The 13,291-nt window shown below is 40.5% G+C and overlaps 1 protein-coding gene across 2 annotated transcripts; it reads left to right on the top strand.

The window, feature by feature from the left end:
* The first annotated feature begins 1,062 nt into the window (after window positions 1–1,062).
* LOC148902364 (protein C-ets-2-like) lies at window positions 1,063–13,188 on the top strand. 2 transcript variants are annotated; one of them, XM_088990845.1, is made up of 7 exons: window positions 1,065–1,529; window positions 1,614–1,817; window positions 1,899–1,958; window positions 4,773–4,979; window positions 5,050–5,168; window positions 5,254–5,497; window positions 12,605–13,188. In XM_088990845.1, the coding sequence occupies exons 1-6, from the start codon at window positions 1,376–1,378 to the stop codon at window positions 5,455–5,457; spliced, it is 948 nt and encodes a 315-aa protein (XP_088846971.1). In that variant the 5' UTR covers window positions 1,065–1,375; the 3' UTR covers window positions 5,458–5,497; window positions 12,605–13,188. The 2 variants fall into 2 exon arrangements, with proteins under 2 accessions (XP_088846970.1, XP_088846971.1); XM_088990844.1 differs by having other exon boundaries at window positions 1,063–1,529; window positions 1,614–1,958.
* Window positions 13,189–13,291: the final 103 nt, after the last annotated feature.

The following is a 13,291-nucleotide window of genomic DNA, read 5'->3' as shown; positions in this document are numbered from 1 at the left end:
ATTAATTCCTCACAGGAGCTCGGTCGCCATTTTCTGCCTCTTTTTTGGTGATACATTTCCCCCCAATGTTGCCTCCAAATGGCACGGAATAAATTCTTTAATTGATTGCAAACATGTATGCTTTCCTCTTCAGAACGATTTGAATCATATTCATAAGTGGATGTGTAACAACAAAGCATATTCTCTGAATCTGAAGCCATTGTTTGGATTCTCCAGCAATGCAAGACGTCTTGGCGTGACGTCACAAACTGGTTTGCATTTGAATAAAAATATCATACTGCATGTTTTGGGTATTTTAGATGCTATAAAACGTTTTTCTAATGTCAGCTAGGAAACACAAAAGTGACGTTGGTTGTCCTTTAAAGGACAACCGACACCATTTTCACCAATAAAAATGACTTTAAGTGTCTAAAAATACAAATACAATTTGAAACCGGAAGTGGCCAGTTTCAGAAAGTCCCGCCCCCTTCTTCATGATATCACTATTGGTCACACACTGCTTTGCTCCAGAATCAAAACAATGGCTTCAGAGAGTTCAGACTCGGAGAAGATGCTTTCTAGTTACTCATCCAGTTATGAATATGATTCAAATAGTTCTGAAGAGGAATGCATACATGTTTGCAATCAATTAAAGAAGTCATTCCGTATCAATTGGAGCCGTCTGGACTCCAATGTAGCACCCAGAAAATGCACAAGATGGCGCCCAAGCTCCGTTGGACATGGGCTGATTTGTCCGCTGAGAATTTGTGTGCGACACACAACGATTCACCATCGTGTTATTTATGTTTTTATGTTTTCCTTCTAATTTCGCGATCAACACAGTGTTTTCAGATGAAAAAAAGTACCCAAAATGCATTGTGTGTCGCTTTCTCGGTCACGGGCGTTCCCTCCGTGACGTCACTTAGGGGATCGTCATCAACTCGAAAACAAGACTTCCTGAATATTCAGCGCGAGTCTTAAAACGTAAAATGTAGTTATAAGCGCTGGAATCTTTGTAAAATGCGCTAAGTAGAAGTTATTTGAAGTGATTTTACAAATTATGGACGCAACTTGTCCGGAGGTGTCGGTTGTCCTTTAAAAGGCATACCCTCCCTTGTGATTGACATTTGTCATTCGGCACAAAACCCCTCCCATCCTCTGATGTCCATCTTCACATAAAAAATAAAATAAACGTCAGCCCCTTGCCACCTCCTGCCATTTGAGCTCTCCTCACACACCGCTATGGATTGCTGTGCTTATGGTAAGATTGATGTTTTGTGCGCTTAATAGGTTTTAATTGTCATAATTTATTTCAAAACACATTTGATATGTAAATAACCGGTTAAAAATGCATATTGGGGGTTGCTCCGACCTCATTTTGTGATTCAAATCCATTATGTATTTTGTTTTATTTTTATGGGGGGGGACAGAGATGGATCCCCTGGAGGTCCCTCCCCTCACCCCGACCAGCAAGGAGGTTCTGTGCCAGGCTCTGAGAGACAGTTTTGCCGGTTTCACCCAGGAGAGACTCACCCACCGCTTCCCCCAAGGTGAAAGACCAAACACATCGTATGCATCCGGGCCAATTTGCGGAACCCCGCTTGACCCCTTCCTATTCACCGCCTTCCCGGCAGATCCGACTCTGTGGTCCGAATGGGAGGTGAACCACTGGCTGGGTTGGTGCCGTGCCGAGTTCGGGCTGCGCTCGTCACGTTGGGACCTGAAGGGACTGGGGGGTCCCGAGCTGTGTCGCTTGGACCGCGAGGCGTTCCTGGGCCTCGTGTCGGACGGCGCCGCCGGGGAGATCCTATGGGAGCACCTGGAAATCATGAGACGGGGTTCAAATCTCACTCGTGCCACCTGTGACCCCACGCCGGGCACCCCGCCACCTCCACGGCTCAATGTCTTCTCGTCTCCAGATCACGCCGCGCTGAACGTGTGCGCCGGATCCGTTCCCTGCCGACCTCCAAACACTGGAGGTATGCTGCGCGGATCATCAATCTCGGGGTTTTGCCTGAATTAGGGAAGATTGGACTGAAATTGGCTTTTTGGGGGTGTGAGGGGACCACAAATAGTCATTTGAATATCACGCATCAGTAAACTCTTTTTTTTCCTACTGGATGAAAGTTAAAATTTGGGCAAATCTGGACCTGTTGTAAAATGTTTAAAACATTAGGGATCGACTGGGGCGGTTTTGGATATTTTTTTTCAGGGAAAATGTGGACCTGTGGGAATATTGGGCATATCCAGTATTCATGCTAATGCACAGGTGTGCAAGTCAAGGCCCGGGGGCCAAATCTGGCCTGCCGCCATATTTTATTTGGCTCACGAAAGCAAATCAAGCATGTCAAATTCCATGATGCTTGCTGAAGTCCAAACTAAAATTTAGAATTTTCGTATATAAACCACAATAAGTCATTATTTTTTTACTTCAGATTTGAAAACCAGTTATTCATGAATTTGGTGCCTGCTCTATATGTAATATGTAGATGGAATGAAACATTCTAATGGCTTCCCCAAATTCATTACGGGCCTCGATAAGAAATAATAATAATAATACGATTACCATCACATAAATTAAAATAGGAGGCTGTAAATTTCTGAATGCAAGATTGTATATTAAATATCTGCTTCATAATTATACGAATACCATTTAATATGTTTATAGAGGTTTTTCACCAACCTTGGTCATCCCCCATCAGGTCTTAATCAAGTTAGTTAGTTTAGTATTAAAATCATGGTGTACTACAGGTCAACAGTAATAAACATGCCCTATCATAATTTCCTTCATTAGAATAATAATTTATGAATTGGAATAACTCATCAGGTAGTTTGTAATTCTGCTTTCTCAATCTTTTTTTCTCTGCATCTGCGGTTAATGATCCCTCACAATGCTGTTTGAGTGACAGCCAACCTTTGCCACCATAGTTGATCACTTTTCCATCGCAGACTGCAAAGGGCTTTCCCCGGATTTTTATGTTTGAATATGAAATGTGAAAGCGGGCATCCGTCGACTTGTTTTTCTAACGATGCCTAATTCCACCAATTCTTTATCCCTCCATCCAGAGACGTCACCGTTCCACTATCACTCTTATGTAGGGTATTTCTCTTCCACGACATCTTTACAATGTGCATAGTTGTATATATATATATAGCAGCAATATACGGAACACATGCATAGCTTTATACCATATAGAAAAAAAAAAAATATATATATATATATATATATATATATATCTAACCTACACTGTCTATACTATGGACACGTTAAACCTTTAAGTACCAAAAATGCGACAATGGTTTGAGCAAGTTTACTGGCGAAAAGCGCGGTAAGGGAGCTGCCATATTAGTTTTCTCGTTTCATCGCGCACAGTCTCGCGGTATCTTACTCTCAAGCGATCCCAATTGACGCCAATTGAAGCAACCGACATCGACCAAAACACACGAAAGCATGCCCATTCAAGCACTATGCATTCTGATCATCCTATCACCCTTCAAAACAAATGTTTTGGCGGTTGTATACGGAAATATAATAACTTTAATATAAAAATAGAAAATATCACTTTGGCGGAAAAAAATAGCGGAATTCCGCTAATTAGCGGAAGTCTGGGATCCCTGTATTCCGACTACAACTACAACAACTACTACTGATGATAATATTACATTTCATTTATAAGCGCCTTTCAATACGCATGGGGACACTTTACAGTGACAGGAACCGTAACGACAATGTGGCATAAAATGAATTTGACTCTCTTGCGCTAACGTTTTCATGACCTCCCCCTGAGGCAAATTCATGTTCTGACTTCAACCCACTTGAGAACCCGCTGAAAAAAGGAACATCTGTTTACAGTGATACATTGCCTTACAAACTTAATTGGTTCCCAGACAGAGTGTGTAAGGCGAAAAGTGTGTATCCCAAAAATTTGTTTCCCAATGGAAAACCATTAAAATGAGAATAATCCATTCCCAGGTCCCCATAAAACATAATTTTCTACTTTCTAATTTTCTAAGCCTTAGAACTACACAAATATGCCTTATTTTATGTATAATACATGTGCTATGGTATTATAATTAAATAAATAAACTGTGGTAGAATAAAGTCATTTTATTTACCTTTGTGATGGTCGTTGATGGCTTGATGGAATGGAGTTTCCTCAACGTTAAACAGTTGATGAGGAACAGAGGCTTCTTTCACCATCTTGAGGAATGATCCCTTGTAGGTGCTTTCTCTGCGATAATTGTATCTAGTTCCTCATCAATTGTGTTCTGTTTAGCTGGGTTGATAGCTTTTTGCATCAAGTGTACAGATGGCTTGTGTGGATTATTTGTGGAGCCTGGTTGATGGGATATTTTAACCTTGCAGTCTACACTCTGCCTTTGAACTATCAAAGTTGATATTAGTCCAAATGTCACTGTTTTCTATAGATTTTCTCATTCTCTCTCTGTCGTCTGCCTTTCTCTTTAATGTTTAAACCCCGCACCCTCACTGCTGCATTCTTCACCAATCACGTGGCTTTAACCGAAGACTGGGGGTGGGGAATAGAGGACAAAAACAGTCGGCTGCCATTTTGTTGTTAGAAGAACGGGCTTGTTCGCGAACGACACATCACTCATTGAGGCAGCTCTGTGTACGAAAAAAGTTCGTATGCCAAGGTAAAACTTTCATAAATGCAACGTTCGTAAACCGAAAAGTTCGTAAGCCAGGGGGTTCGTAAACCGAGGTATCGCTGTACTTCTAAACACCAATGGATGAAATGTATCTTAAAACAAGGCTGTGTCGCCACTTCCAGAGACCCAGTCAGAACCCGAGAGGTCCGGTGGCGACTCCATGATGTGGACGACCGACGCCCGCCTGACGGAGACCACGGCGGACGAGAGCAGATGCGCGGACGCCTTCGTGTTCACGCAACCCTACCAAAGCTTCAAGGAGTTCGCCGGCAACAAGTCAGATGCCGGCTCGGCCGTTGTTCCTGCGGCCGTCCTCGCCAGCTACACGGGTGAGTGGGAGCTCGCCATGCGTGGCCTTTGCTGGATCGAGGTTTTGACCTCTTTGTTTTTGGCCAACAGGAAGCGGTCCCATTCAGCTGTGGCAGTTTTTACTGGAGCTGCTGACCGACCGCAGCTGCCGTTCGTGTATCAGCTGGACCGGAGACGGCTGGGAGTTCAAGTTGATCGACCCGGATGAGGTACAGCGCTTGAGGACACCAACGGTCACGTTGGGAGTACAATCGAGATCACGATGACCCCAAAAAGTGTCCCGCCCGTGTCCAGGTGGCGCTGCTGTGGGGCCGCCGCAAGCACAAGCCCAAGATGAACTACGAAAAACTCAGCCGCGGGCTGCGCTACTACTACGACAAGAACATCATCCGCAAGACGGTGGGCAAGCGTTACGTCTACCGCTTTGTCTGCAACCTGCAAGGCCTGCTGGGATACGAGCCCGGCGAGCTGCGCGCCTTACTGGACATCAGCAATTAAGAAGGGGAGTCAAACCGTGGGCGTGGTGGGGGCGGGAGTGGTAAGATTCTGCTTCTTTGGATTTCACAATGATCTTTTCAAAAAAGCTAACGTATTTTCCGGTGTATAAGGCACACCCCGAACGAATGGTGTATTTTCAAACTTTTTCCATATACAGTGATACCTCGGTTTACGAACTCCTTGGCTTAGAACTTTTCGGTTTACAAACGTTAAATTTATGAACATTTTACCTTGGCATACAAACTATTTTTCGGGATACACACAGAGCTGCCACAATGAGTAATGTGTCGTTCGCGAACGAGCCCGTTCCCCTAAGAAGGAAGTGTCAGCCGACTGTTTTTGTCTTCTGTTCCTCGCCCCCAGTCTTCGGTTAAAGCCACGGGATTGGTCAAGAACGCAGCAGTGAGGAGGGGGGGTTAAACATGAAAGAGAAAGGCTGACGACAGAGAGAGAATGAGAAAATCTATAGAAAACAGTGACATTTGGACTAATATCAACTTTGATAGTTCAAAGGCAGAGTGTAGACTGCAAGGTTAAAATATCCCATTAATCAGGCTCCACAAATAACCCGCACAAGTCATCTGTACACTTGATGCAAAAAGCTATCAACCCAGCTAAACGGAACACAATTGATGAGGAACAAGGTAAAATTGTGGCAGAGAAAGCACCTACAAGAGATCATTCCACAAGATGGTGAAAGAAGAAGGTAACGTTCCTCATCAACTGTTTAATACTGATGAAACCGGCCCCTCCATTCCATCAAGCCATCAACAACCATCACAAAGGTAAATAAAAGGACTTTATTATACAGTACAGTTTATTATTATAATACCATAGCACATTTATTATACCTAAAATATAAATAAAATATATTTTGTATAGTCTTAAGCCTTAGAAAATTAGAAAGTAGAAAATTATGTTTTATGGGGACCTGGGAATGGATTATTCTCATTTTAATGGTTTTCTATGGGAAATTAATTTTTGGGATACACACTTTTCACCTTACACGCTCTGTCTGGGAACCAATTATGTTTGTAAGCCAAGGTATCACTGTATAAGACACACTTTCAATGAATAATGCATTTCAAAGTTTTCCATAGATAAGGCACACCAAATTAAAAGCCGCTACAGTATATAGGCTGGGATGATGCACCCATTCGACAGGCAGTGCTGCGATCAAGGGAATGTCAACAAAACAGTCAGATTTCGCAATCATTTTCCTCTTTATCAGTTTATCACAATACGAATAGAATTTTCACAGATGACCAATCTTACTTCTTTCAAATGTTTATGTTCCTTCAAGGTTTTCATGTAATATTTTGGCCTTCAATTTTTTTTTGGGAAGTCCGCTGAACCATAATACAAAAACAAGCAAAAAAACACAAACAATTCCATTTCTAATAATTGTGCCAAAAACGGAAAATTACGGCAAAACCTTCAAATTTTCAGAAATCGTTTGTTTTTCTTTAGAGGAAATACAAAAAGGATGGTTGTTGTTATTGTGCCAAAAATGGAAAATGATGGCAAAAGGGAGAAAAAAAATCCACCTTAAAGCCATTTTAAGAGATCATTGAAATGAAACACTTTTTAAAATATTCCCATAAATGTTGTTTTTCTTGAGACGGTTAAGACAAAAACAAGCAAGAAAACGAAAATATTCTGATTGTCATCACTGTGCCAAAAACAGAAAATGTTGGCGAAATTGAGAAAAAAAATCCACCTTTCAAAGTCTATTAAAGAGATTATTGAAATTACATGCCATTTTAGGTATATTTTGCGTTTAAATTTTTCAGAAATAAATGACTGTTTTTCGAGACGGCAAAAACAAAATACAGAAAACTCCAAATATTCCGTTTGTCATCATAATGCCAAGAATGGAAATTTTTGGCAAGATGGAGAAAAAAAATCTGCCTGGTGAAGTTATTCTAAGAGAATATTAAAATCAAATGCCATTTTATATATATTTTGCCCTTATAATTTTCAGAAATAAAAAAATTGAGACACTAAATACAAAAACAAGTAAAAATTTTAGTGAAATCGAGAAAAAAAAATCAACCTTGCAAAGTCATTTTAAGAGATGATTGAAACGAAACACCGGTTTATATATATTTTGCCCTTGAATTTTTCTGAAATTATTTTTTTAAGTAGCCAAATACAAAAACAAGCAAACAACACAAAAGTTTACATTTCTAATTATTGTGCCACTTATTGTGCCAAAATTGGAAAATTATGGCAAAATTGAGAAAAAAATTGCAGTCATTTTAAAGGACAACCGACACTAATTTTTTTGTTTCCGAACTGACATCAGAAAAACGTTTTATAGCATCTAAAATACCCAAAACACGCTGGCAGGCTGATATTTTGAGTCAAATGCAAAACACCAATAAAAATGACTTAAAGTGTCCCAAAACTGCCACAAATGAGCTAGAAACTGGGGAGATTTAGAAAGTCCTGCCCCCTTCTTCATGATGTCACTATTGGTCACACACTGCCTTGCTCCAGAATCAAAACAATGGCTTCAGAGAGTTCAGACTCGGAGAAGATGCTTTCTTGTTACTCATCCAGTTATGAATATGATTCAAATAGTTCTGAAGTGGGAAGCATAAATGTTTGCAATCGATTACAGAAGTCCTTCCGTATCAATTGGAGCCGTCTGGACTCCAATGTAGCGCCCAGAAAATGCACAAGATGGCGCACAAGATCCATTGGAAATGGGCTGATTTGTCTGCTGGGAATTTGTGTCAACTTACACTTTCATTATGCCTAGCACTGCAATTGGCTGCGACACACACCGATTCACCATCACATTCTAATTTTGTGACCAACACGGTGTTTTCAGATGAAAAAAAAGTACCCAAAATGTGTCGCTTTCTCGGTTACGGGCGTTCCCTCCGTGACGTCACTTAGGGCATTGTCATCAACTCGAAAACAAGACTTGATGAATATTCAGTGTGAGTCTTAAAACGTAAAATATAGCTATATGCAGTGGAATCTTTGTAATATGCGCTCAGTAGAAGTCATTTGAAGTCATTTTACAAATTATGGACGCAACTCGTCCGAAGGTGTCGGTTGTCCTTTAAGATATTATTGAAATGAAACGCCGTTTGATATAAACCAGCATGCACTATTTCTCCTCCGTTGGAGAAATAGTCGGGGGCTACTGACCATCATTGAAGAACTGTTGTGGCTCAAAATGACTTCACATATAAAACGCACCCAAAAAACTTTATTTTATGCGCCTTATACACCGCAAAATATGTTTTTCTTTTTTTTTGGGGGGGTGGGGGGTGCTTTTCAAGTGAGCTGCAGCGTGGAGCTACATTGCGTTTGTCTTCTGGGAGAGGCATCTGTCTGCTTGTACTCTGTGCATACGATGGCACATTACTTGCGTGAAATCCAAAGCCGCTTCAATTTTACAAATCAGTGCACAAGGTGTTGCTCAGCAAGTGGGCGAGCGTACGCGGATTACTTCCGCCACTTTTCCAAATGGAAGAGGGGGATGGACGGTGGGGATCTTTGTCCTCATGACCAAGTATCAAGTGTGCATTGAGCATCCAAAATAGCCAATATTTGGCATCACCATCGATACGAGGTGGGTGACCAATTTGGTCTGAGAACGCCCGCCCCCCCCGGGTAAAAATAAACTCAATAGAATTTAACAGTGTCTCACTGTTCACTGAACGGCGCCCTTACGGTTGAGCGGACTTCCAAAAAGCCACTCAAGTGCAGCTGCATGCAACGTATTTACAAATACATACATGTTTATTAATGCTGCGTAGTCATCCGAAATGCAAGCGAAAAACACACACACATGTTGAAAATGCAAAATGCTCATTCAGGGATGTATCTGGGAAATTTAAAAAGGTTGTGTCTGAAAAGGGAGCGAAATTCTAAAATGGATGGGCCTGATTTAACTACATTGCCAAAGTATAAAAAAACGATTGAAATAAACCAAAATACATTCATTGGAGAATGATACAGTGATTCCTTGGCTTATGAACTTAATTGGTTCCCAGACAGTGTGTAAGGTGAAAAGTGTATATCCCAAAAATTAATTTCCCATAAGAAACCATTAAAATGTGAATAATCCGTTCCCAGGTCCCCATAAAACATAATTTTCTACTTTCTAATTTTCAAAGCTTTAAAACTACACAAAATATACTTTATTTTTTTGTATAAATAAATGTGCTATGTTATTATTATTAAAGAAATAAACTACAGTATAATAAAGTGGTTTTATTTACCTTTGTGATAGTCGTTGATGGCTTGATGGAATGGAGTGCAACAGCATTAAACACTTGATGAGGAACGTAGCCTTCTTCTTTCACCATCTTGAGGAATGATCCTTTGTAGGTGCTTTCTCTGCGATAATTTTACCTTGTTCCTCATCAATTGTGTTCTGTTTAGCTGGATTGGTAGTTTTTTTTTGCATCAAGTGTACAGATGGCTTGTGTGGGTTATTTGTGGAGCCTGATTGATGGGATATTTTAACTTTGCAGCCTACACTCTGCCTTTAACTATCAAAGTTGAACCGAGTCCAAATGTCAGTTTTCTATCTATTTTGTCACTCTTTCTCTGTCGTCGGCCTGTCTCTTTAATGTTTAAACCACCTCCCCTCACTGCTGCGTTCTTCACCAATCACGTGGCTTTAACCAAAGACTGGGGGCGGGGAATAGAGGCCAGAAAAATGTCAGCTGCCATTTACTTTTTTGGAGAATGGCTTCACTTTCTCTCTGTCTGTAACCCCCGACCCCCCCACTGCTGCGGCCTTGACCAATCACATGGCATTAACCTACGACTGGGGGCGGGAAATAGAGGACCAAAACAAGCCGGCTGCCATTTTCTTGTTAGAAAGGGCTCGTTCGAGAATGATACATCACTCATTGTGGCAGCTCCGTGTGTATCCCGAAAAATAGTTTTTATGCCAAGGTAAAATTTTCATAAATTTAACGTTCGTAAACTGAAAGGTTCGTAAACCAAGGGGTTTGTAAACCGAGGTATCACTGTATTTCAAAAAAAAATAAAAATTGACTAAAATCTATTTTTCTAATATTTAACAATTCAAGTCAAATAATGTATTCATACATAAAATAACCTTTTTCTATTTTCTTTAGTTACTACACAATCAATCCCATTCTATTTTTATATTCTACTGTATTACAGAAAAGACAGAAAACAGACTTCTCACAATATTTCTTACTGGTGTCTACTTTAACAGATTTCTTTGTTTTTAAGATTTCCAACGTGCTGCAACAGCTCTGAAATCACTCCCATTAGCCATTAAATTCGAATCATGAACCGCAGTTTGCTGAAACGAAATTTCACTATTCTCCGTTGTTTCTTAAAATATGAAAATACATTTGTTTGCTGCTTGTTTTTAATGTCTTTACTACTGTTCTCTATCTAGCTCCATATTGCAACCATCTGTCGATGTCGTTTGATGTAAATACTGCAATGCACCATGGGTAAATGAATATTCCATTATCTCATTTGGCAGTTTCTGGCGGATCACGACGAACGTTAAAACCTCTGAAGGAAAACGGAGAGTTTTCAATTGCTGTTTAACTACATTTGTTCCTTTAGCTATTTTAACAGACGTATGTCATATGTGGCGCAGACCAAGTAGCAATATGCGACAATCGTAATAGATGTGCGCCGGTGCTGGCGCACTGGAGTTACAAAGTTGTGTCATTGGCTGTCAAAATGGGTAAATGGCGCAAGGGCGCGACCCAGATGCATCCCTGCTGATTCATGTATGACACAGGGGTGACAAACTAATTCTTTGCCGCGGGCCACATTGTCGTTCCAGTTTCCTCCGGGGGGGGGCATTATGAATTTAGAATGTTTAATTTCCTCCACATATTACATTTAGAGCGCAAAACACATTAATGAATAACTACACTGTAGTTTTCAAATTTGAAGAAAAAAATAATGCCTGTTATTGTGGTTTACATGGGACAATTTGAAATTTTGGTTCTGACTTAAGCAAGCATCCTGGCACTTGACATGCTTAATTTGCTGTTGCAGGCCAAATAAAATCATGTGGCGGGCCCGATTTGGACTGCGGGCCTTGACTTTGACACCTGTGATGTGAGGCCTTAGCCAGCTAGCTGATTAGTAAGAGAGTAAGCTCGCTCGATCGCTCACTCTATAGATGATCATGGAATTTCACAAGTTTGATTTGCTTTCTTAGGCTGAATAATATGATTTGGCGGGACAGATTTGGCCCTGGGGCCTTGACTTTAAAGGACAACCGACACCATTTGTTTTTGTTTCCTAACTGACATCAGAAAAACTTTTTATAACATCTAAAATACCCAAAAGGCGCAGGCTGATATTTTTAGTCAAATGCAAAACACTAATAAAAATGACTCAAAGTGTCCCAAAACTGCCACAAAATGAGTTCGGAACTGGGCAGCTTCAAAAAGTCCCACCCCCTTGTTTGTGATGTCACGCCAGGATACTCCTTCACAAACTGCCTTGCTCCAGAATCAAAACAATGGCTTCAGAAAGTTCCGATTCGGAGAAGATGCTTTCTTGTTACTCATCCAGTTCTGAATATGATTCACATAGTTCTGAAGAGGAAAGCATAAATGTTTGCAATCGATTAAAGAAGTCCTTCCATATCAATTCCAGTCGTCTGGACTCCAATGTAGCACCCAGAAAATGCACAATATGGCGCACAAGCCCCGTTGGAAATGGGCTGATTTGTCTGCTGGAAATGTATGTAAACTTACACATTCTTTATGCGTGTTACCGCAATTGGCTGCGACACACAACATTTCACTATTGCGTTATGTAGTTTTCCTTCTAATTTCACGATCAACACTGTGTTTTCAGATGAAAAAAAGTACCAAAAATGCATTATGTGTTGCTTTCTCGGTCAGGGGCGTTCCCTCAGCAACGTCACTCCTGCATCGTCATCAACTTGAAAACAAGACTTCTATGTGCCGTGAAATCTTTGTAAAATGCGCTCAGTAGAAGTCATTTGAAGTGATTTTACAAATTATGGATGCAACTTGTCCGGAGGTGTCGGTTGTCCTTTAACACCCTATATTTACAAAAAGAAGGTGACTTTGTCACGATGTGGAATAGAGTATCGGTATCTCATGCCATGCATTTTATGTTGTTTTTTTCTTGCATTCAGGTCCTGAAATAACAAAGCAGTGCCACCCAAATTTGTATACCTTCAAACAACTCTACTTTCCTCCATTTACAGACCCCCCTACCCCACCCGCTTATTCTTCTAAACCGGACTGAGCATTATGTGCTTACAGCTTTTTTTTTAATATTGTGGATGTCCATTCCAAGAGAGACTCTAAACTTGGACTGTGACTTGTTTTTTCTCTTCAAACTCTGGTGCATTGATCATATTAATCATTCCTTTTGGAATTCTATAGTGCCTCTTTGCAATTTTTTTGCTGATGATACTAGTGCAGCGTGTTCGACCGGAAACAAATTCCTCGTGTGTTCTACATACTTGGCAATAAAGATGATTCTGATTTCTTTTAATAACAGCAATATTTCTTTTGTTTGTTTATTTTATATCTATGGCAAAACTGCCAAACAGACACCTCCAATTTGATCACCACTCTTGATGTGCCAACTGAGAATTGTTAGCCTATGTTTTTGCCATATTGCATCTACGATATTTTTTTAATAACTAAAAGCTCTCCCCCCCATAAGTGGTACCAGTGTGTCATATTCTTGACTATGTCAGCTGCATAACAGACAGCTGTGGTGTCATCAATATACCCCGTCAAACGGTTGACCGCAAAATCATTAACTTCCCCGACTAACCCATGAAAGTATATATAAATGCAAAATGAGCAAT

The sequence above is a fragment of the Hippocampus bargibanti genome, linkage group LG02, assembly GCF_051943395.1.
Source record: "Hippocampus bargibanti isolate YZ-2025 linkage group LG02, ASM5194339v1, whole genome shotgun sequence".
Taxonomy (NCBI): domain Eukaryota; kingdom Metazoa; phylum Chordata; class Actinopteri; order Syngnathiformes; family Syngnathidae; genus Hippocampus; species Hippocampus bargibanti.
The sequence above is the reverse complement of the archived record's forward strand: the minus strand, read 5'-3'. Positions and strand labels throughout refer to the sequence as shown.